Raw genomic sequence first — 24,210 nt, forward strand, 5'->3', positions numbered from 1 at the left:
GATATTAGGTGACGACTGGCCCACTTGTGTTGCTTATTGGTTTAGCTGAAGTTGATTTACTCAACAGCGCTGAATTGCACACCAACAGTGACTCGAAAATTGAAAGAAACATTGATGAAAAGAAACATCAACGACGTGAACGATGTTGAAACCTTCCCAGACAACTACTGAAATACCATACACAGCTGATCAGCAAGGGGTTCTTTTTCCTAGGGTGTTCTTATTCATCCATAGTTGTAGTCTCGCTCACGTTCCAAATAAAAAGGACTGAAGGGATGACAGAATGTGGACTTTCGGGGTTTATCTGCTGTAGCATCCCCTCACTGTTTTTAGTGATGCGGTTTTGACCAGGAGATGCTTTTTGACCGTGTCATTTGCATGCGAGACGGGTCCGAACGAAACCCGGCTGTACAGTGAAAAACACATTTTGAGGAATTTTTGAGCAACAATTCTTGCTAAGGCAGCCTGCCTTAACTATAGAGTGCTGGGGGGAACACTGGGGCCCTGGCACGACATTTTAAATCCGCTTTTTGTGCTCGCCCTGGAATTTGCTTTATTTGTGAGATTAGGTGCCAGACTGCGCTCCAGGATACTGTACATTGGTAAAGTATGTGTGATGCAATGTGCAATGCTGAGAGATAGCTACGACCAGGGGCAGGTGTGGAGCAGGCAATGGTGCTGTCCTCCCAGTGCTGGAACAAAGCCCACTCAAAGATGGCCTGTGTTTAATGTCATTAAATAGAGTGCTCACTGCTGACCCATCCATGATCTCTGGTGTCAGATGCTGGCCAAGGTCATCTAACATTTTAACAAGATACCCCATGTCCCTCCTCCACCCTCCTATTTATCTGATGTTGCTTCGCAGCCGCAAGGTGTCTCACCCTTGTTGCCACAATAGCTGGTCCACGACAGATAAATGTGTCTGTCTGTGATTTGTTACCCAACACTAGAAAAAATGTAATCACGTCCTGCCATAGTTCGTCATCCAAGAGTTTGGGTTTAATCAATGCAGTTAAATCCTCATTGAAGCCAGCTCTCATGCTGCCTGCCAAATAACACAAAAGAGCCGCTCCGCCGCAGCCACCTTATCTGTGCCCTATCTCCCGGGTCATCTTCTACTTTCGGCTTGTTCCGTTTCTCAGGGGTCGTCACAGCAGATTTTATAGTTTCCATCGCTACCCTTTGAAAGCACAGCACCAATGGTGGTCGTTGTTAACCCGGGCCTTGACCAATCTGGTATGGCGCCTCGACCGATCCGGTATGGTCTTGTCAATCCACGTAATGGTTTTGCACAATTTTAAACCGGGTCTCCCGAGTGGCACAAGTAAAACCGCCAACTTCTAAGTTAGCTCATGAGAGGGACGCAGTGATGTGATGAGTGAACGTTTCTCTCGATGGTGAGAAAATAACGCTACACACTTATTTTCAATTTCCCATGAAAGCACATTCAGCACCATTCTAGAGTAACATTAGATGTTCAAACTACGGGACAGTTGTCAGATGGTGCATTTCAGTGAGGTGACACGCTATAAATGAGGGTGTCACAGTATCGCAAATAACACACTCAACGAGTGACATGATGAAACGGTACATACCATGACACTGCAGAGAGAGCACTGTTTCTTGCGTTCATATGGCGTCAGTTTGGGTGCATAATCTGTGTTGGCATGTCTACCACTGCTCAGCTCTGCTGCCTTCTCCTTCCTCTGCTCGATCTGCTCCATGTGCCTCCGACTGCTTTCGTCATGCTGAGGAAAAAAAACAAAAACAAAGTGGGGGATATATATATATAAATAAAGTGAACAGGTGATGGTGGAGGTGTGATGTAGCAAAGTCCAATTTACTTTCATCTGGATTTTCTTCTGCAACTCCTCCATGGCTTCTTGCTGAGCAGCGCTCAGGGCTGCCAAACGCTCCTCTCGGTCTCTGAGGAGGACGGAGGAGAACAGTGAAAACCCATTCACAGTGAATCAGAATTTGACATCCAAACAGGACGCAAAAAGTTGTTTCGACCACCTTGTTTTCCCATGGCAAAAATGTGGTGATAACTACATAAAAAAAAAAAAATTACCGTAACAAACAAAAACTGTTGGAACATGAGAACATTTACATTTCATCCTAATTTCCATTTACAAAGCTAATTATGATTAGTTACAGTTTTGTTTTCATCGGGACGCTAATGAACATTTACCACTGTAGCTTTTGTAAACACAACGAATAGACCATTATACTATGTTTATTAAAAACACAGATGCTTGACGGTCTATTTTATTCTTAATCCCGATAACACCTAAAGGTGGGTTTCATTTCGTTACCAACTTATTTGCATCACAGGAAAACAAAAGATATTTGAAGGATTATTTTCATCCCAAAACATTTCCTGCTGCCTCTGAAGCCAGCTTTGAGCTTCTCAGTATACTTGTCAGACAACTGATGACTGTAAAAGGGATTGATTCCTGGACCTGGCCCTCTCCCGTGCTGCGTCCTCCCGGGCCCTCTCCTTCTCCTGCTTCTGCTGTTCGATACGCGCCTCCTGTTCCTTCCTTCGCATCAGCAGCTCCTCCACCCTGGCCTGCCGCTCTGCTTCCAGGGCCCGCTTACGCTCCTGGGGGGATTTGGGCACAGAAGAGAAGGGAAACCTCGATATACAGATTACTTCTTGAGGGCCTAAGGGGGAAGGGAGGGGGGCATTTCTTATCATCAGTGTTGATACCTGCACGGCCTCGTCCCGGGCTTGCTTCTCCTCCTGTCTCCTCTGTCGCTCCTCCTGCAGCTCACTCAGGCGTGTTTCGTACTCATTCAGCTTGGCCAGAACGTCATGCCTCTTGTTCTGGGCCTCCAGCGTGTTGATGAAAGCTATTTCGTTAACCTGCAAAGGCAAAAACACAATCATATGAGAGGAAGGGCTACGTGAAGCCCTTTATATTGGGGAAAAACAAAAGAAGACAATATGCAATCTGTGACAGATATCGATTTCTCCTGATGAAAAAAGTTACAGTGGGACTTTTCAATGGCAAAATTTAGACTTAAAAAAAGTCAAATGTTACGTAATGATGTCATATGGACATTTAGGAACCCCCACCCCAAAAATTTTTTAAAATAGAATACAAAATATGACCGTAAGGATCAGTCTTAATATGGAAAATTCCTGAACAATCAGACATGTGGGGCTCCAGTACTCTGGGGGAATTTCTCCACTACCTTGGCTTCCTCCTCCTGAGCCTTCTTCACAATAGCCTGGAGCTGCAGCTCCCGCTTGAACTCTGCATGCAACAGCTTCTCCTCCATCATCTTGCGACGCTGATCCAACAGCCCCTCCTTCCATTTCCTCACCTCCTTCTCCTGGAGAGAGTGAAAAGTGAGCAGTGTGAAGGGGGTTAGAATGAACTTGCCAGAGAAAAAAGAAAAAACTGCAAAGGTCAGCTCATTTCGCACGATGTACATTCTCCAAGCTGAGAAGACAGACTATGGTTTCTTGATACATCAGTTGCTACCCTCTCCTCTCGCACCCACATGGGGATTAATGTGAATATAACCACTTTATGTATTTATGTGGTTAATCCTGATTTATTCTAAGTCTCAATCATCTCACCAGGGCCCGGAGAACAAAAACAAACTTTATGAAAGGCTGCTGATTTTGGCCTGGGGTCTCCCTCGCAAGTCTCTGCGACCAGCTGGCTTGGATGAGAATGGAGGGCTGTGATTTTTAGTGACTCTATCTGGCAGTGTGCTGACAGAGCCTCTCCCCATGGGCCACTCTGAATTTAACTCATGCACAGGGTTTTTGTCAGGATGCTTTCCTTCGATTGCTTACCCGCTCCAGCAGCTTTTGGAGTTTGTGAGTCTTCTCCTCGCGCAGCTTGTCCCTCAGCTGCTGGGCCTTCAGCTGCTTCTCCTCGTGTTTCTTCTTGGACTCGGCAATAGTTCTGACAGACAAACAAGATGTTAACCTTATATTGTGTTCTGTGTCCTCACCATTGCTGAGTTTGACCTTCCATTTTTGTGGCAGCGGTAAACTAAATAGAAGAGATACAGGCCTTTGAGCAGTAGACAGCCGAGGAATAACATTTGCACCTGTCTCACAAAAGGGCAACGAAGGAAAGTTTATGCTATGAAATTTGCAGCCCACAGTTTTGAGTAGGAGAGTTTACTGTAATGGACAGCCCCAAGATAACAATGAAAGATAAACATGGTAAGATGTAGGTCCCACCTTTTACGTGAGGGTGAGGACAATTTCTCATGCATGTGGATCCCATGTCCTGGAGGCCGGGCAGGTTCCTCTTCCACCATGTCCCCCCATGAAGTACTTTGACGCCATGGTTCCCGAGCTACAGGGAACGGCAGCAAATGGAATCAACGAGAAGGTTGGGAGGGGGGATATGCTACAGCCGAGAGTAAGGGCTCAGCTGCCCAAAAAATAAACAAAGTAGATGCTCATACCATCATAATCTGCCAGCATATCGTTCCAATCCATGTTGAGTCCACATCCTCCGCTGCCAATGCTAGCCTTTAGGAGAGAGCAATAGTGATATTAACACAGTGACATCTTACATATGCTTAAAAATCAACCTCAAGCTGTACGCCCAACTCAAAGTCAAAAAGAAAATATAGCATACGCATGGGAAATCTTACTGAGAAGTCACTTTCAGTGTCCGTCTCGAGGTGGTCATTCTCAGCCTGAATTTCTCTAGTCAGCTGCTCCTCCTCAGCAATAGCACTAGCAATGGCCTCCTCATTGGCCCGCTCCAGGCGGTCAGCCAGCTCCTCTTTCTTAGCAAGGACCTCTGCCATGGACTGGGGCTGGACACACCGGGGCACAGACACAAACTCAAACATACAGTGTTTCACAACGAAGGTCAATTTTGCAAAACTCATTAGTTGGTCAGAAAAAAAACCTGCTTTGTGTATCAAGAAATTAATTTGTTTTGATTTACAGTCTACATATTATATATATATATATATATATATATATATATATATATATATATATATATATATATATATATATATATATATATATATATATATCACCTTCCCCAATTAGTCTGTCTTATTTTACTGAAATCCAATAGGTCTAAGAAAATCAACCCCATTACAAATTCTACCACACAATCACCACAGCAATCACAAGTGAGAAAGCATTCAGGAGTCATGCAAAGACATGTTCACTGTGAGGATGAAGAGATGGTGGGAGGAGGCAGCAGATAACATATCCCTGATCGCTTGCTTATAAACCTTGATATATGGTTGACATATCTGTCTTTGAAATGTCTATTTAGATGACTGAACTAAATCCAATCATATCTAAATGAAAGGTGACTTTACCCCAATCTTGGAAGAAATTTAAACGTTCTTAAGGGTATGTCTTTATGCATGCTCAATAATCCAGGTAAGAAATCACAGAAAGATGAATCAGTTCATCCGGACTCGTTTATTGAGAGAAGCGTTTCATCGCTCATCTAAGTAACCTCTGCGGTCTCAACTGACTGCAGGTACCCCCACCCTTATAAACAATTGCAGTGACTCGTACATCGAGAAAACTAAATAGACGTCGGCCAAGAGAATGGCACAACAGTCTACACCCATCTACAGGCCAGTGGCCACTCTTTCAAGGGTGAGGATGTGCACATCCTTGATAGGGAGGAACGCTGGTTTGAACGGGGAGTCAAACAGGCCATCTATGTTACGAGGGAATGACCATCCCTGAACGGGGGAGCTAACAATACATCTGTCACCGTGCTGTGATTGTAAACACCCCCCAATCCTCTGTGAATAGTACACATGGCCATTGAAACTCTAGTTAATGGCCATGGCAATCTGCATATGACACTGATTGTTGTTTTCAGCTTTTATGCCACTGTATTGTTTATAAGAGTGGGGGTAACTGCAGTCAGCTGAGACTGAAGAGGCCACTTAGATGAGTGATGAAACGTTTCTCTCAATAAACCTCGTGTCCAGATGAACTGACTCAACCGTCTGTGGTTCTTGAGGGGATTTTCATGACGTGGTGACAGTATGGGAATGAAAAACGGACTACTCCAGTTCAGACACTATTTTGCATAACCTTAATGAAAGAGCGACAGATTTCCCTCAGCACAGAAGCAGTTGGCTTGAAATCTAAACAGCAAAGAGCCTGTCTCATTCGCCCAATGTGTGTCTGGCTTTGCCCAGCACAGGGGTCAACGGCACGTCTCCCAAACAATGACGGAAGTCTTTGTCCAACCACAGCAGTATGACAAATCAAAGAAAGTAACAACCTAGTCATAAGTGTTTCCCCGAAACCACCATCACCATGCTGCCACCATAGTTTGCACCAACGTAGTTTCACCAACACTGTTAATGACACCATTCAATGAAACACTAAAACATACCTTCAAAACTAATCGTGGCAGGTAAAATACATTCTATAAGGATAGATGGACAGATAGATAGACAGATGAAAGATAGATTAGAAAGGGATAGGATAGATAGATAGATGAGACAGACAGATAAAAAATAGATGAGATAGACAGGTTAGACAGAGAGAAAAATGAGATGGATAGATGAGACAGATAGATTGGACAGAGATAGATGAAATAGACAAAGATTAAAAAGAGATAGACAAGATTAGTAGATGAAATAGGCATATGAGGCATAAAGATAGATGAAAGAGAGAGGCAGACAGATAGATAAAATTATGAATAGGCTGACATATCGTATGTTATTAAATCCAACCTCTCCCATACTTATGACTCAATTTCTGCAAACAAAACGTGCTACAATACAAACGTGTTTAGCCCATGTAACGTTTGGTTGTGAATTGTTTAATGAGTGGAAATTCTTTACAGAACGTCAGCTGTTTCTAGAGACGTTCCAACAGTAACACCTCTGCTCCTGCAGTTGCCCAACAACATCACCTTTCCAAGCGAAGCAAAGGAGATGTAGGGGACCAGCCGGAGGTTTTACACACACACAGTAGCCAACATTTCAAGGGTCCTTATACCCATCCATCCATCCATTATCCGAACCGCTTATCCTGCTCTCAGGGTCGCGAGGATGCTGGAGCCTATCCCAGCAGTCATTGGGCAGCAGGCGGGGAGACACCCTGGACAGGCTGCCAGGCCATCACAGTTAGTACGGCCAATTCACCTGACCTACATGTCTTTGGACTGTGGGAGGAAACCCACGCAGACATGGGGAGAACATGCAAACTCCACATAGAGGACGACCTGGGACGACCCCCAAGGTTGGACTACCCTGGAGCTCGAACCCAGGACCTTCTTGCTGTGAGGCAACCATGCTAACCACTGAGCCACTGTACCGCCGGGCCCTTATCCCTCAAGACAGAAACATGTCAGGAAAGACTAGCCTGCCGTTAATGTCCAAGTGATCTGCCACCACCATTGTGGCCAAGATAGCCATGAAGCAGCATGCACAATTCTTTTGTCTGGGACAATTTCACTATTTGCAAGGCAGCTGCGAATGATTTGGGGGGGGTTACAGTATATCCTCTCCAGCTACACATTAAGACGACAAGGTCAATATGACCCACGCTCAAGCACACTGCATTGTGGGGCGGGAAACTGGGTTTTTTTTTTTAATTTAATGCATCGTTTTACTGCATCAGCAGTGAAATTGCGCTAAATGTTGTGCTGTTGCTGCTTAACACCATTACTCCTCAGCAGCAGTTAGTCAATGCCGACCTTTCAGAAGAGGAGGACAGGGAGCTTGGTGAAGATGCTGGCAATGTTTATGTTGACCCATATCAAAATAGGTTGCATCCTGTCGCGTTACTTGTCAGATAATATGTCTTTTGTGTTGTTTCAGGGGGACATTCAATATACCACATGAGAATTGTCTGTTTAAGCCAGGGGTTCTCAACCTTTTTCAACCTGTGACCCACCTTCGGAGATACCCACTAAATATTTTGTGCAGTAAAACAAACAACAAACTCTCATTACCTGTCAAAAAGTGAGATAATTAACAATGCTCTCTATATTGTTCATCAGTGCAGTATTTCTTTTTCATGACATACTAATGATCAACTGAAACAAACATGTCAACATTAAACATTATCTTAGTGATATTTTAGAATACAATTTAATCATTGCACTGTTTGCATTGGCTGGAAAAGTATGAAAATAAAAGATTTCTGATCACATAATAAATAAAAATAAATGTGCCCCTTTTTTCCCCCGTCTCCACACAAAACATCTTTATTGTGGATATCCCTCAACCCACCCGGTTGTGGGTCCTGACCCCAGTTTGAAAACCACTGGTTTAAGCATTTCTTATCATCTCCGCCAGGCGGTAGCATGGACGGGATTAAGCGTTTGGTCGCGTGTGCACACATATGTGTGTCCGCGGCTAATCTCACAAACTACTGGACCTGTCAGCCTAATTTTTTTTTGCGTGCACCATTATCACTGTATGATGAAGAACCTCTCCTGGTTGGGGTGATCGAAAAACGCTTGTTCTCGCTATCGCCACTCCCTCTCCTCAGTCACTCTCTAGCTGGCTCGACCAACACTGCTTTCTTTTGCTGCCCTGAGCCAACCGTGTGCCTGCGCAACTCACATCTACGGTTGAATCAGATCGGGCAGCTACAGAAAGCGGCCTTGGTCATGGGGTTTGTGATGCTCTAAAAAATTATTCACCGTTTTACAGCTGCACCTTTTCTGATGATTTTGTGTGGGGAAAAATGCTCAACTGTGAGTGCAGCACATGGACAGTCTAGTTGTAGTCAATCTTCAAAACTTTTGCTAGAAATGTGGACCCGTGTATCTGAAAAAAGTAAGATTTGATTGAAATATTGTGAATGCTTTCTACGCTGTCACTCAAGAGACGAGCAGAGCAGTGGACTGTAGCAAACGTGACAGGCGGACCAACACATACTGCAGCACAACCAACACTGAGGTGAAGAAAATAACTACTACTACTACTACTACTTTCGGCTGCTCCCGTTAGGGGGCGCCACAGCGGATCATCCTTTTCCCATCTCTTCCTGCCCTCTGCATCTTCCTCTGTCACACCAGCCACCTGCATGTCCTCCCTCACCACATCCATAAACCTCCTCTTTGGCCTTCCTCTTTTCCTCTTCCCTGGCAGCTCCATATTCAGCATCCTTCTCCCAATATACCCAGCATCTCTCCTCCACACATGTCCAAACCATCTCAATCTTGTCTCTCCTGCTTTGTCTCCAAACCGTCCAACCTGAGCCGTCTCTCTAATATACTCGTTCCTAATCCTGTCCTTCTTCATCACTCCCAGTGAAAATCTTAGCATCTTCAACTCTGCCACCTCCAGCTCCACCTCCTGTCTTTTCATCAGTGCCACTGTCTCCAAACCACATAACATAGCTGGTCTCACAACCATCTTGTAAACCTTCCCTTTAACTCTTGCTGGTACCCCTCTGTCGCAAATCACTCCTGACACTCTTCTCCACCCACTCCACCCTGCCTGCACTCTCTTCTTCACCTCTCTCCTGCACTCCCCGTTACTTTGGACAGTTGACCCCAAGTATTTAAACTCATACGCCTTCGTCACCTCTACTCCTTGCATCCTCACCATTCCACTGTCCTCCCTCTCATTCACACATAGGTATTCCGTCTTGCGCCTAATAATAATAATAATAAACTTCATTTGTATAGCACCTTTCATACATAAAATGCAGCTCAAGGTGCTTTACATTAAAAACAAGGGAAACAATAAAACTCAACAACAATATAGATAAAATAAGTTAAAAGTAATAAAACACAGACCTAGACAAAAACCATAAAACAAGGCAAGAAATAAAACCACAGTACCAGATAAAAAATAAGAGTAAAAGAAATAAAATGGAATTAATTAAAAGCAAGAGCATAAAAATGGGTCTTGAGCTGATTCTTAAAAATATCTATGGACGTTGCTTCTCTTATTTGTAGGGGGGAGTCCTACTGACTTTCATTCCTCTTCTCTCCCGTGCATACCTCCACCTCTCCAGGCTCTCTCAACCTGCTCCCTACAGATCACAATGTCATCCACAAACACCAGAGTCAACGCAGACTCCTGCCTGATCTCGTCCGTCAACATGTCCATCACCACTGCAAACAAGAAAGGGCTCAGAGCCGATCCTTGATGTAATCCCACCTCCACCTTGAACCCATCCGTCATTCCAGCCGCACACCTCACCACTGTCACACTTCCCTCATACATATCCTATAATAACCCTCTACAAAATATTGGTAATAAAAAATGAATAAAATAATTGTATGGATTTAAAATTTTTGTTTTCCGTTTAAAAAAAAAAACCTCTGTCATTCCGCTTAAAAGATATGAACAGCAGTCAGTCCTATCTCAGAACGGCACCCATAGCAATACGGTCTGTTGAATTTCATGATTGAACAATCAGAATCGAATTGTAGTAAACTACAAAAAAAGAACCAATTTTAAATTCATGGACAGTTACTGACTGCGGCATAGAACTTGTGGTTGAGTGAGTGATTCATGCAGCCCGAGCCAGACTTGCAGCTCAGGGAAGGGAGCGGGCTCCGGGATGGAAGAGCGAGTAGTGAGTGTGAGTAGTGAGTGAGTGAGTGAGTGAGTGAGTGAGTGAGTGAGCGAGCGAGTGAGTGAGTGAGTGAGTGAGTGAGTGAGTGAGTGAGTGAGTGAGTGAGTGAGTGAGTGAGCGAGCGAGCGAGCGATTTGTGCAGCCCGAGACCTTCAGCTTCGGGCTGGGAGAGCGAGAACCGAGTTGAAAGTGGTTTCAAAGTGGTTGCCTTTCTCACAGGGCTAGGTTAATACAGCAATTAACTTGACAAATTTCCACAAATACAGTTAATATAAGAGTTGCACAATCTTGACACGTTGTCTCCGCACTAGCTAGCGGGAGGGGCGAGTGAACGAGTTAATGGAGACGAGTTGTCACTCCCATCTCAATACAAAAGAGTAGTTCGTTTCGAACGATTCGTTCATGACTCGCACGTAACGCGACAGTGTCACAACCAAAACATATTCGGATATGAGTCTTGAAATTACACGAGAGGTCGATCGTATTTCGCACAACAACAAATCATTCATTGCTGATCTCAGCACAGCAGACCTGGAGGAACACTGGATGAACCAAAACTAATTAGCCTTATTCACCTCACCACCACGCAGAAGTGCCATAGGCTCCAATGTTAAAACTCCACTATAAAATTACAATTTTAGAGTAGGATTAAACAGTCACAGCTGGAAATCATTTCAGTAGCTACAATAAAACACTTTCCATGGCTGAGCTGTTTTCTTACTGTTGTTTTATTCTTCAGAATGAATGAAAGTCAATCATTTTATATCACGAAAACCGCGTCAGTTAAACACATTTGACATCTTTTAATAAGGGCTTGGAATTATGATAACCTGATCTCTGTCATTTCATATTAGACTTGGTCGCTTTTGTGCGAGGGTCTACCAAGGAGGCTGCGCATCCACAGACTGACAGGCAAAATGTTTTCATTGGGTAGATTTTTTTTAGCTTGAGCACTGCATATTAAAAACTTTTTTTCCCATATTTCCCATTAAATCGACTTTGGCGCTGTGCAAAAGTCTTATAACGTCAGGCTAAACACTTTTTTTTTTCCTGTCCACGTGTGGGTGTACAGAGAAGGGGAGAAATATGTAGGGCTGGTGGAGATCTGCGCTCTACTGAGTGCAGTGCTTTAGTTGGTTGTGCAGGATTGTTACAAAGATTTTGTTAAATCAATGTCTTTGAATTTCAGTTGCTCATGTATCTGTTCATAGCAAGGCAACTCATGAAGTCACTTACCAACCTAAAACACCTTACTAACTAGTCCGACGCGTTTGGGAAATGCACCCCAGATCAGTGTTCGATCTGACCTCAGACAACATTCTCTACATAGTTGGGAGATTTCCATCACTGTGTTTTTTACTCTCTTGCTGCAACTTATCTTAATACAGTTTTTTGCAAAATCCAACTGTAGCTATCCTCTACTAACTCCAGAGAGACTGCCGATTCTACTTCCAAGTACTTTGCCATATAGTTCACGCCTGCCATAGGCAAGGTGCATTCATTGACCCCTGACATTTTAGGTAAAATGCTAACTGAGCGTTAGTGCAAGTTCCCCCATTTCTTTTTTTCTTTTTTTTTTTGGACAGAACTTAAGAAGAGGAGTAATTAGAATAAAACCCAAATGAGTGAGTTATTCATTTTCACAGTCAACACCTTCCAAGTTCTTACTTTAGTACAAAGACTATCTTCTCAGCTATTGGCCAACGCCCACACAGTAACTGATCTCCCTGGGCAGAGCTATGCGCTGTTGTCAGCACGTCTGGTCTGGACGTTTCTTTAGATTGACTTTGTTTAGGCGGTGATGGTCCCTGAGGGGTTCCCTGACTCACCCACCCCCACCCACCCTCCCCTCTGCTCCTCCATCTCTCAGCACTCACAGTAGAAAGCTCTGTGGGGTCCAGCACACTCTCCAGTTTCACCACTGCCACGGGAGCCTCGGCCTGTCCTGGAGCAGATGTTGCCATGCCCTGTGATGCACCCCCCATGGCCCCATCATCCCCCGAGGCTGGCAGAACGCCAAGCCTGTCCGTTTGGGCTGGGTCTGGGGCTACTGTGGGGACTGGGACGGTTATGGATAGGGCTGTGGGAGGGACAGGGGCTGAGGATGGGGTGGGTTCTGGGGCTTGGGTGGGGGCGTGAGCTGACACTTGGGGAGGCGCATCTTCACAAGGTGCGTCGACACACTGCCCAGAATCTTGCACACTCTCTGCCCGGGGCTGCACCGACAGTCACACACAAACACACGCAAACACAGGCAAACAAAATTAAAGACATGCATATTTCAAGCAAATTGATGAGAGCAATTCAACAAAAAACAAAACAATCAACAAGCACACATTGCTGGTAACACACATCATGCAGGGAGGCACAAACATGCCCTACACATTCAATTTTGATCAAAAGATGCAGATTGAGTGAAAATACAGATTTGTAATTCAAAAATCAACCAAAGCTTGGAATATACCCATACCAAGTGTGTTTGGAGGCGCAGAGTATTTATTTCATGAGAGTGAAAATGGGATTTCTGCCTCTGAAATGTCAGTGTACAATCAATCGCCTTAAAGCTGATATGCCTGTCTGGACAGCCTGTCCATGAATACTGTGGAGCCCCAAACAAAAACAATGTGGCTGATAAAACAGTCTAGTGTTTCTCTGCTGCCTGTGAATAATTGATATCTGGGGACTGTGGTGAAGGATGGAGACGTTAGAAAGTGAGGGAGTGGACCTCAGTACCTCAATCATATGCCCTTTCGCAGGGTCTCTAGCCTCCTCCTCCATCGGGGCAGGATTTGCAAGGACTGGCTGGGCAGAGTCCGGCTGGGCCCTGTCCTTATCCTGGGGGCAGGGGGGACTGAGTTGTCGCTCCCTGCGGGGCTGCGACTGTGGCTTGTTGTCCTTGGTACTGTCCTGTTTGGGTGTGACACGAGCTGGGACTGGACTGACCTTAGCAGCTATGGCAGCGGAACGAGGCTTGGTGGGGCGTCCTCTCTGGACAGTTTCCCATCCTTCAGCATCCTTCTTACCTGGAAAACCCACAGCGAATGCGCTCAGTGAAAGACAGGATGCTTTGCTACAGCGTCTCGGTCAAAGGGCATACGTACTATTGCCGTATTGATGAAATCAGGTGTCTGTGTGGGGAGACCTTCTTACCAGGTTTCTCTACAGGGGAACTGGAAGGCTGATTGGTAATGGGGAGGGACTGGGAGGACTTGACTCGGTCAGCCCAGCTGGGGCCTGAGTGGGAGAGCCGAGATGCAGCCAGGCTAGGTGGGGGACCGCTGGAAACCACACACATTAATTAATGGATGAAAGCAAAGATATGGCACCCTGTGCCAGAGCTACGTATGGTGTGAGCCAGTAAGTTTTTCATTATTTTTGTGTCACTGTCACAACTCCTTCTCAGTTAAGCACTAATAAAGGTTACAATCTCTGGCCAACTTCTAGAGCCTGTCCAATATGGTATACTTCAGCGGTCTGAAGATAGTGTCTATCTAACCAGATCACCCTTCACTCAGATCACGCTGAGCAACAGGCCTCCGTCATGATCAATATCCATTTCCTGCAGCGTCTGATTACAGAGCAGTGCACATATTGAACCAATGCTTCAGCAGTCTTTAACTGACTTTCATCTACACCTCCCACTGATTCCACAGCCAAAGAGAGAGACTCAACAAATCACATTAAACAAATGCTTTACCATCAATAGCAATCAATCGTCCTGTTAGCCGATAACATAGCATACATTTTGCAACCCCTTTATAAAACAGCCAGGCTCGGCGCAAAATTTGAAAATATTGATTTATTAAATTTCAGGATATACTGTAGTATAACTTTCACCAAATAAAAGTTTGCGAGGATCTTTACTATGAGATAAAAGGCGCCTAATGGTGAGAAAAGAACAGGTTGCATGTTACGCTCACCCAAAGTTGAGGGAGCGTCGTGCACTTGGAGATGGAACCATCCTGTCTGCCGAAGGGCTGGGCATCACGTGTCGTCCAGGAGACATCTTACGCACCTCCCAGGCTAAGGAGGTGGGTCTGGACCAAACAACAAGTTTCCAAAAAAAAAAAAAAAATCTTAAAAAAAAAAAAAAACACCCCCCCCCCTTGACCTAGTAGCCAAATGCAAGCCTGGCCCACACTGCTGCAATTTTGTTCAACATCTGATTCACCAGGAACAATCTGTGCGATAGATGAGGCAGAAGTTTCAAGTTGTCTTATTGATTAACAGTACACTTTAAATGAAGAAATTGGGAAGCAGCAGTGGCCGTTTAATCCCTTAGTCAATTTATGGTTACAGTGGTCATTGTGTTAAAGAGAAGCCAATAAACTGGTGGATCTCTTTGAATTAAAGCCAAGGCTATTGATCGACTCTGTTTGTGACTCCAAGCCAGGGACCAGACACTGGCACTTCCAGTTTCACCTCAGGGAGCAATTGTAAATGGGAAGAGAGAGTGAGTGAGACGAAGAGAGGACGAGAGAAATAGGGGAAAGCCGTAGATCACCTGTTCTGGGCATCAGTTTTTTCCAACTTCTCCTGAAGCTGGATCCAGTCTATGAGCGCTTTGAAGTCCCGTACATAGTTGTCCAACATCATCAGCACCTCCTGAAGACAGCAGTTATGATGGGGAGATTTAGATCAAACAGCAGACTACATGCATCACCTACAATAATGTGACAATGCACACAGCAATGTCCGTGTAGGTTTACAGTTGAAAATACGTTCCTGTAGTTGCAACATAAAGGCAAAAACAATGTCTACATTCAAATTTCCGCATTCATCACGCTGAAAACCTCAATGAATCATTCTGAGTATGATATAGGTGATGTGTGGCCGGCGAGACTTCTTTTTCATCTGAAGAGATGAAGATTTTTAAACCCTGATAACATTAAGATCATCCATATAAAGGCAATCGTTGAAGAGCACCGAGGAGGGGGAACTCACCCTAGCAATCAAAAATAATAATAATCATCATCACAAAGCAAGACTTGAAAACCAAATTCCATCTTTTCATCATTTTCATCATTCCCATAAGATGCTCTTATATCCCACTTGCTAAACTCCTATAAGTCTTACCTAGGTAGAGAAACACATGCAAATTATTAATATAAGGTTGAACCGTAAACAGCAGAGAAGGCTATAGCGGACACAAAACTGATGGCTCAGGCCCACCATCTGTACACAGAGGTGGCCACTGAGAGGTGGTGAGCTTTGGAGCCTTCTCCCAGAGCTCTAGTAAAAACGGACAGAGGTGATTGATAGGGAGCGTGGAGGGAGTGGTAATTGAGAGTAAAGCTTCACTGTGCTTTTAGTTAATAGACAAGTCAGGCCAATGAAGGATGTCCCCAGCAACAGGCCCGCTGATTAGAGCTGGTTAACAGGCGAGACCCTCCGCCTCGGCCCACTGTTCATTTGGTAATGAAGGCGGAGTCGAGGGGAGGCTTGCCGCTGCCCTGACAGACACAGACAGCGAGTGAAGGTGCTATAAAGCTCTGGCTCCCAACAGCATGTTAACAGGCACACTTACCTAAATACAACCTTCCCATAACATTTCATGGGGAATGACAAAACGCTTAAACCTGCCACAGACATGAGACCACAAAGGTGGATAGGCAATAAAAGCCTGTGGTTGCCACATTAGTCTTACTGGTTGGTATTAAACAAGGCCAAACGGATAGATTACATTTAATAACGCTAACCATCCAGTCTTACAACATCTAGTTACCATTGAATTTTCTGTTTATTTAATGTCAGCTCAGCCTGTTTGGGTTAAGTCTCCTATATTTGATTTTCTTTTTTTTTTTTAACAAAGTGTCTCAACTGCCTACAGGTGAAAAAAGGACACTAAAAGCCTTTCTTCCCTCCTGTGAGTGATGTGTCAAATAAATCAGGAGTCAGGCAGCGGAAAGAATAGTTGATAAGAACTAATTACACCTGGGGGCTGTAGATTAAAGACATGTGGGCATTTTTATGAAGCACATATGAATCATTTGAGTTGTGTACTATCCAAGAGGTGAACCGGTATCCTGTGGTTCTCCTTCAGAATTACACAACAAGCAGCTCAAGACACGTCTATATCAGCAAGCTTGCCCTGACAGAGAATTAGCCTGAGCTTCCTGACCAAGATTGTGTCTGTGCCCACAATTTTATGGGTAGAGAATGGAGAGTTGTTTGTATAAGAGCACACAATGCAGATTGCCCCCCCCGACTACACAGAGGGGGTTGTAGCTATCAGAGCACTCTGCTTCCTCCCCAGATAACTCCATCATCAATCAGTGTCCATTAGGCCTGAGCTGGGTGGGATGGGATAGGATAGGGATTAGGAGCGGCACCCAGCTGCCTTGCCATTAGGTGCAGTTGTGAGCAAAAAAAAAGAAGAAGAAGAAGAAGAACGCAGCACTGTGAGAACTACAGTCTGCTGCAGCCTCGGGTCTGACACAGATCAGCAAACAGTAATGCCGGCCACACCACAGAGAGTTGGGCTCCAGTAGGGAAAACATGCCAACCACACCACAGGGAGCTGGGATACGGCACTGACCGCAGGCCACCATAAGAACCATGCTCAGCATAATGCGGCATGGCAGAAGAATCAATAACAACACAGGCACGGCAACATGTGCCAGTGTAAACACCCAGGCAACATTGCAGCACCGACTCCGCCAATTACCACCTCCGGCAAAACAAAAGTCACTGCTTCATGCCCGACGTGGAGGATCGGTTATGTGAAGATTAGTTGCAGCTGGCTGAAAAGCAAGCTTGTTCACAGTCCTCTATTAAGTATGAAATCAGCGTCATGTCAAGGATGGAGGAAAAACCCACTCCGCTGTCCCCAAAAAGCATCACAACGTGTGATCGAATGAAAAAAAAAGAAAAAAGGAGTGGGACTAGCCAGGCTGTACTTCTAGTCAGGAAAAGGCTTTACAACCACCATAACACAAAGAATAAAGAAAATTACAGACATTGTAAACACATTCTGTCATCAATATTCCCTCCCTTCAGGCCGGGCTGCGAGAGAGTTCTGGGATAACTCTCTCACCAGCAAGCCTTAAGAGAGCCCCTCTGACATAAAGCAGAACTTCAGAAGAATGCTGGGAGGGAGACAGTTGGTAATGAGCTCAATAACCCCCTCCGGTGTTCATAAAGATTTCACATTTCAGTCTCCTCAGAGATATTTTACTAGTTTGTGCTGTCCACTGACCGCGAATATAAAAAGTTAAGATAATGATTTCACTGATACTGCATTTAAATCTTGTGATTAGATAAGTTTTTTTTGTTTTTTTGTTCAGAAGAGCCAACCTTGCACTCTACAACACTCTGGTCGGATTCACAGGTGACATAGATCTCGTCAACGGCCCGGCGCAGGTTGTCGAAAAGGAAAGCCCAGTAGCGCGCTCGCAGGTCCACCTTGCGTGGCTGCCTGGCTTTGGTCGGGCTCTTCTCTGGCCCCTTGTCCAGCAAGGCACCAGCTGTGCTTTTGCTTTCCACACCTGCATTCTGGGGAGACAGGGCACAATCAAACGCTGTGGTTAACGGGAGCGAAACTCATCACAGTGTGATCAGGTCAATATCATTTCCACCCATTACCCATACCGCTTATCCTACTCAGGGTTGCGGGGATGCTGGCACCTATCCCAGCAGTCATTGGGCGGCAGGCGCGGAGGCACTCTGGACAGGCCGCCAGGCCATCAAAGGGCCCACACACACACACACACACACACACACACACACACCTAGGGACAATTAAGTATGGCTGATTCACCTGACCTACATGTCTTTGGACTGTGGGAGGAAACCGGAACACCCGGAGGAAACCCACACAGACACGGGGAGAACATGCAAACTCCACAGAGAGGACGACCTGGGACGACCGCCAAGGTTGGACAACCTGGGGGCTCGAACCCAGGACCTTCTTGCTGTGAGGCGACTGTGCTAACCACTGCATCACCGAGCCACCCTCAATAATGTCATTTGCCAGTACTAAAATCACTTGCATTGTGATGTCTAAATTAGATAGGCATATGGTGCCCTCTAGTGCTTTTTAAACTCAATGACAACCCTGCAAGATGGTGGCAAGAGGCCAACTGGTTCTAAACCAGGCCCATTAAATAATGGGTGAATACGGTTGTTAACATACACAATGGCTGAAGCAAGAACTGTGAAGGCATTCACTCAACTATTGTGGGAACAAGATACAGCATGCATGTGCTTTCTGTGATAACACATCGCTATCTCTTTTTCTCCTTTGTGTTAGACCAACTTCACTTCAAAAGAAGAGACGAACTGGAAATGTTAGCATATAAAAGGATGATAGCTAAACTGCTAGCCATTACAGAAAACATCGGCTCCCACCCTCGTCAAGGCACACTGCCAAATCAGCGCAGCTCCATCAGCAACAGGCTGCTACAACCAAGCTGTAACACTGAACATGCACTACTTCATGTCCAATAAGCGCTATGTGCACTATTACAATATGTGCAACATGTCTCATAGTACTACTCATTTTTTAACGTATTCTTAGTTTTCCTTTTTTTGCAAGTTTCATCTCTTTTTTCTTTTTAAGATTTACAGTTTCCATGCACATTTTTTCCATACACAATCAAAACACATTTTTCTGTGAATATGGCTGCCTTTTCTCTATACTCTGTAGGCCCGGGTAGCTAGTCAAGTATTTTAAATTATATTGTATTTCATGTACTGCATTCGTGGTCATTGTCTTCTGCACTGTTAACGTCTGCTTGCTTCGACACAACTCAACTTTCCTTTGGGGTTGGACTGCGTCATCTCATCTTATACCCACCTTGTTCTTATTCCGATGTACCCCAGAGTTGACTCTCTGAGCCCTCGGATTACTGCTGGAGTTGTTTTTGGCCTTTGCTATGAAGTAAAGAGAGGAATGGAAAAAAGTCATACCCAATACCTGTTGAAAGAAATGCTCTGGCCAATGAGGTGGCAAGCAGCATAGTCTTTATAATAATCTTGGGCATAAACTGGGGCGTCCGGGTGGAGTGGCGGTCTATTTCGTTGCCTACCAAAACGGGGATCGCCGGTTCGAATCCCCTTGTTACCTCCGGCTTGGTCGGTCGTCCCTACAGACACAATTGGCCGTGTCTGCGGGTGGGAAGCCGGGTGTGGGTGTGCGTCCTGGTTGCTGCATTATCACCTCCTCTGGTCGATTGGGGTGCTTGTTCAGGGGGGAGGGGGAAGAAGAGCGTGATCCTCCCACGCGCTACGTCCCCCTGGCGAAACTCCTCACCGTCAGGTGAAAAAGAAGCAGCTGGCGACTCCACATGTATCGGAGGAGGCATGTGGTAGTCTGAGGGGGTGGAGCAGCAACCGGGACGGCTCGGAAGAGTGGGGTAATTGGCCGAGTACAATAGCTTGTTTGCAGTCACGCGATTCTGATGACGCGCGAGATTCAGATGGAGGGCAGGGAGTGAAAAGCAGAATGGACGAGATGGAGCTAGTTTAGCCCGAACTGTGCTAGTTTAGACGATATTATGAGAGAAAGGTATAAACAGAAAGTAAGATATGTTGGACATGATCCTTATGTTATGAAGAGTGATTTTTTTGACGAAGTGGTCACTGCACACACGCGCGTTATCCGACTCTGCTCCTCCCGGCCGCAGACGACGGTTCGCAAGCCTTTTTTTTTCGCCGTTTTCGGTCAATTTCTTGCATTTTTTTCCCCCCTCATGAGCAACAACTTTTGGTACTCAATAAAAACTCCTTGTGGTTACTCAGTTAATGACGCCAAACACAGGCATAACGAAAGTTTGTGATAGTGCTTCCTATGTAGATAATCACTTCCTGCCCTCCATCTGTAGTTCGTGACATCATATGAAAACAACCTATTGGGGATAGAAAAAAAAGGGGGGGACCCCCAAACAAATAAATAAATAAACCAACAAACAAATAAATAAACTTGGCATAAACTAAACCCTTTTTCTTAAAAACATAAAGCCTGCAGAATGAACCAAAGCTCTGGTGACTGTATACACATGCTCACCAACGGGAAAAAGCAGCAGTCTTATATAACAGCAATGAAATGACCCAAACACCAACCATGCAAGTGGGAATGACCGTGAGAGCAAAAGCAAGAAAAGTGAGGGGGTGAGGAGTGAATGTGTGTGTGTGTGTGTGGGTTGAGGCGGGGGCAGATTCTCAAACTGCGCGGACCCAATAGAACTTTACTTTGGAATATTGCCAATGCAGAAAAGACCACTGTGATAAATGCCAAACACAAGAGTTATTATGGCAACCACAGACGTTTTTCTTTTGATTCTGCTTGTGAGCTATCAGAGAATTGGAACCATTAGGTTGCAAGGATTGTCCAGTAACGACACAGATGATTAAACAGTCTACTTATCTAACCCTAAATCAGAGGGAGTCAAATAACTGACGGTTAGTAGAAGAGAAAAACTGTTAAGTACCCCATAGCTGCTCTTAAGATTTTAACTATATCTTTACAGGGTTTATCAAAATAAATTGTTATGTGAGACAAGAGATGACATTTTGCCATAGATGTTATGAAAGGGCAATGTCTGGATTGATATTACCTTGGCATCTCACAACAGCCAGTCTTTGTCAAGACCTAGACAAACGACTTCACTGCTCCCACTAACCCAATGTCCAAATTGGTAGCACTCGCCACAGGTGAGATGAAGACCTAGACAATAAAATTACTGAACTCTACCTATTCTGGTAACTACATTGTAAACACCTGATGGGACAGTAATAATCAGAAACCTGCACCGTGCCAGACAAACATTGCACAACACAACATCCACACAAAGGTTCACTCCACTGTTACCACAAGCGATGTTGTGTTTGAGAGGGCAAGTGGGGAGAGCACGTCTGTGTTTGTAAGTATGAGGAGAAAAACAGCTAAGTTTTGCTCTGAAGTCACAGACCTTCCTCCTCTTTGTTCTCCAGTGGGACACTCCAGGCGATGAGGTTCCGAGCAGCACGGCCCTCCTCTGCCACTATCTTCCTCACCTTGTCATGGCTGTTGGATCGCTGGAAGGATGCCTGCACGAACAACAAAGGATGCATTCACCCCATCTGCGGAAAACCTTTTTTCTTTTTCACCATTAGTGCTTTGTTGATACACACTTCAAAAACCGACAAAAGAGATGCTCTTGAACAGAAGGGAGTGATGGGACAAAGGTCGTGAGCTGGGTTCAAACCCGCAATGCGCCATTGTTTTTTGGGCCAGATGATGCACCCATTATAAGAAATGCACTCACAGTAAGTCTATGGGTGAAGTAACCGACAGGAAAAAGCTAGAGGCTTTGTACCCAGCATGCATTGTGGTTGACCTGCATATTCCGTATGCATGGGTAAACCTCACTGTGAGCGGAGAAAAATGTCGTCATTTTATTAGTCATATCCTTCACCTATGAGACACATGCGCGCTCTAAAAATAAGTCATTGGCATACTATAAAGACCACGGAGCATTCAGATGCTTGATCCATCAAATATTCGCTAAGTAATCCGAGTGCCTTTATGTCCAGCTCTAGTTAGTGTCAGCTGACCAGTCCACCCCCCCCCCACACACACACATCCTCACCATCCCCATTTCAGAAATAAACAGTGTCACATCAGTGTTGTCTCAAAGCTCATACAGAAATGCTAACCACAACCTTGTGAGGAATAAGGAAGAACAACCTGCAATGTGTATTATTATGCATTCTCAGTTAGATGTTCTATAACTCAAAACATACTGAGTTCCGGTAATCTGGTGGCCAAGTGACACAGAAGCTGATGCCTTGGCAATTATCACACCAGATCTTCAACTCACTGTATTTTCATTCGTAAAATAATAGCCTGTTGAATTATTTACCATTCCAAGAGAGCCGACACCAATTCTTTTCTGGGTAAACCATTAGATATGGCTTTAGACTTGCCAATGCAAATTTTACTTGACAGGGCTTCTCTTGAAAGCAACAGAATTTGGGCGCAAGCCATTCAATTGGTCTTCTTTGATATCTCAGGGGAAAAGTTATTCAAATACACAAGCGATCCAGCATTTGAGTTTGAATAAAAGCTAAATAACATATTTCTCTTCAACACCTTCAATTAAAACAAATGTGCCTACGTAATGACATATTTCACATCCAAGATAATGCCGGGCTATTATACTTAGCCCTAGGCTTTAGGGCTAGGAATCAAAAGGTACTCCCTGATTCAATATTACAATAATGAATGCCAACTCCATACATAATGCAGTTTTTCAAATGTCACGATATTATAAGTATTGCCATTCAATATTATGATATTTTAAGGCTTCATCCCCTCTTATGTACAGTAAAATGTGAAGAAAGCTACAATGATCCAAAGAGAATGTTCCAAGAAAAAAAATTCAAGCTCAGTGTATTACAAAAGCTAAAAACATGAGCTTCCTTGAGTAAACATTAGAATAATTCAAATTCAAACATTCAGAGAAGTAGAAATCATTAAAACAAACCTCTTCAGAGCATCTGGCAATTGTGTGTCATCATTGCAATTCAGGGGAAACAGTGCAATATTAAAATTGTAACAGCTTAGTTCTGCAATTTTGCACTGAATCAACCCCCCCCCCCGCCCCGCCCCCTGCCCCTACAAGGCTTATGTAAAAATCCCATGTAAAAAGTCAGAGTAGCATTACAGGTTAAGTGCATGATGTGAATTTGGCTCACTAGATTTTACATATGCATAAACAGCATGTAGTTAGTGTTCTGGTCTGCTACTACTCAGTGTCCCAGGGGGAGATATCCAGCTGACCTACTTTTAGTGAGTAAAATTCTTTACATATAGAGTATCTTAGGCGTCATCCTCTGCAGAGAAGGACAACTACAAAGATAGCTCAGGACATAAAATGATTTAGGCCTCACTGAAACAGGCTAAAGCAACCTTGTCTGGTCACCAGTATACCAATCCATCTCATTACAAACTGTAAGTATTTACTCTGCATTTCCTGAGCTTGGCGGCCATCAAGAGGCAAATGATTATTGTGGAAAGAACTTGCCTAGACTATTCACGACTGATGGCTCACTGTATGCAGCAGCCTGACGCAGAAAAGGCTTTACAGCAAGGCTCGCTTGATCCACTTAATCAGCTACAGACAACCTGTCACCTGTGCTACTTTGTAGAAGAATGCGGTTTCTCTTGAAGCAGTAACTCTCGCTTTAAAATGGCACCGAACTTTTGCCATGTTCTCCGCCAACCGATCTTTTACCATGCATAGAACAGAGTTAATGTTCCTGGATTGTGCTGGCTGACAGAGAAGAGGTGTAGGGTTTCTGTTCTAAAAGGTTTGCAAACAAGACACATGCTGCAAGACTTTGGGTGAAACGTAGTCCGTTAAGATAGACAGAGGGAAAGTGAAAGATTAAAGTTACATACAGAATAGAAGTAGAGTCTGTAGGTAGGTTCTTCTTCATTATCCTCTCCTGACATACTTTTGCAGCCCATGTCAGACAACCTGTTTCCCTTCGCTGGCATTGCCACTTGGGCAAGGTGACATCGTCATCTGACAGCAGGACCAAAATAGATTCCTACTGTGCAGCTCGCACTGCTATAGCAACTTGCCCAGCTGTGTCAACTCCTCCACCAATGGCGTTTGAAAGAGACAAGTGTTCAGTAGCTTGCCAGTTCTTTCAAAACGACTGCTCATTCCGTACCTCTGTCTGTAATCTAGCCT

The 24,210-nt window shown here is 44.6% G+C and overlaps 1 protein-coding gene across 1 annotated transcript in view; it reads right to left on the reverse strand.

Moving 5' to 3' along the window:
- The window catches only part of scaper (S-phase cyclin A-associated protein in the ER), a 67,520-nt gene that overhangs the window by 42,119 nt on the left and 1,191 nt on the right, over positions 1 to 24,210 (reverse strand). The window contains exons 2-18 of the mRNA XM_056281619.1: positions 21,439 to 21,556; positions 19,326 to 19,402; positions 17,825 to 18,022; positions 15,033 to 15,133; positions 14,449 to 14,565; positions 13,671 to 13,806; positions 13,262 to 13,543; positions 12,406 to 12,744; positions 4,633 to 4,800; positions 4,441 to 4,507; positions 4,211 to 4,328; positions 3,815 to 3,926; positions 3,202 to 3,342; positions 2,714 to 2,869; positions 2,463 to 2,605; positions 1,845 to 1,926; positions 1,596 to 1,748 (exon numbers count right to left, since the gene is read on the reverse strand). Coding sequence (XP_056137594.1) covers positions 1,596 to 1,748; positions 1,845 to 1,926; positions 2,463 to 2,605; positions 2,714 to 2,869; positions 3,202 to 3,342; positions 3,815 to 3,926; positions 4,211 to 4,328; positions 4,441 to 4,507; positions 4,633 to 4,800; positions 12,406 to 12,744; positions 13,262 to 13,543; positions 13,671 to 13,806; positions 14,449 to 14,565; positions 15,033 to 15,133; positions 17,825 to 18,022; positions 19,326 to 19,402; positions 21,439 to 21,556 — 2,508 coding nt within the window. The remainder of the gene's footprint in view (positions 1 to 1,595; positions 1,749 to 1,844; positions 1,927 to 2,462; positions 2,606 to 2,713; positions 2,870 to 3,201; positions 3,343 to 3,814; positions 3,927 to 4,210; positions 4,329 to 4,440; positions 4,508 to 4,632; positions 4,801 to 12,405; positions 12,745 to 13,261; positions 13,544 to 13,670; positions 13,807 to 14,448; positions 14,566 to 15,032; positions 15,134 to 17,824; positions 18,023 to 19,325; positions 19,403 to 21,438; positions 21,557 to 24,210) is intronic.

The sequence above is a fragment of the Lampris incognitus genome, chromosome 6, assembly GCF_029633865.1.
Source record: "Lampris incognitus isolate fLamInc1 chromosome 6, fLamInc1.hap2, whole genome shotgun sequence".
Taxonomy (NCBI): Eukaryota; Metazoa; Chordata; class Actinopteri; order Lampriformes; family Lampridae; genus Lampris; species Lampris incognitus.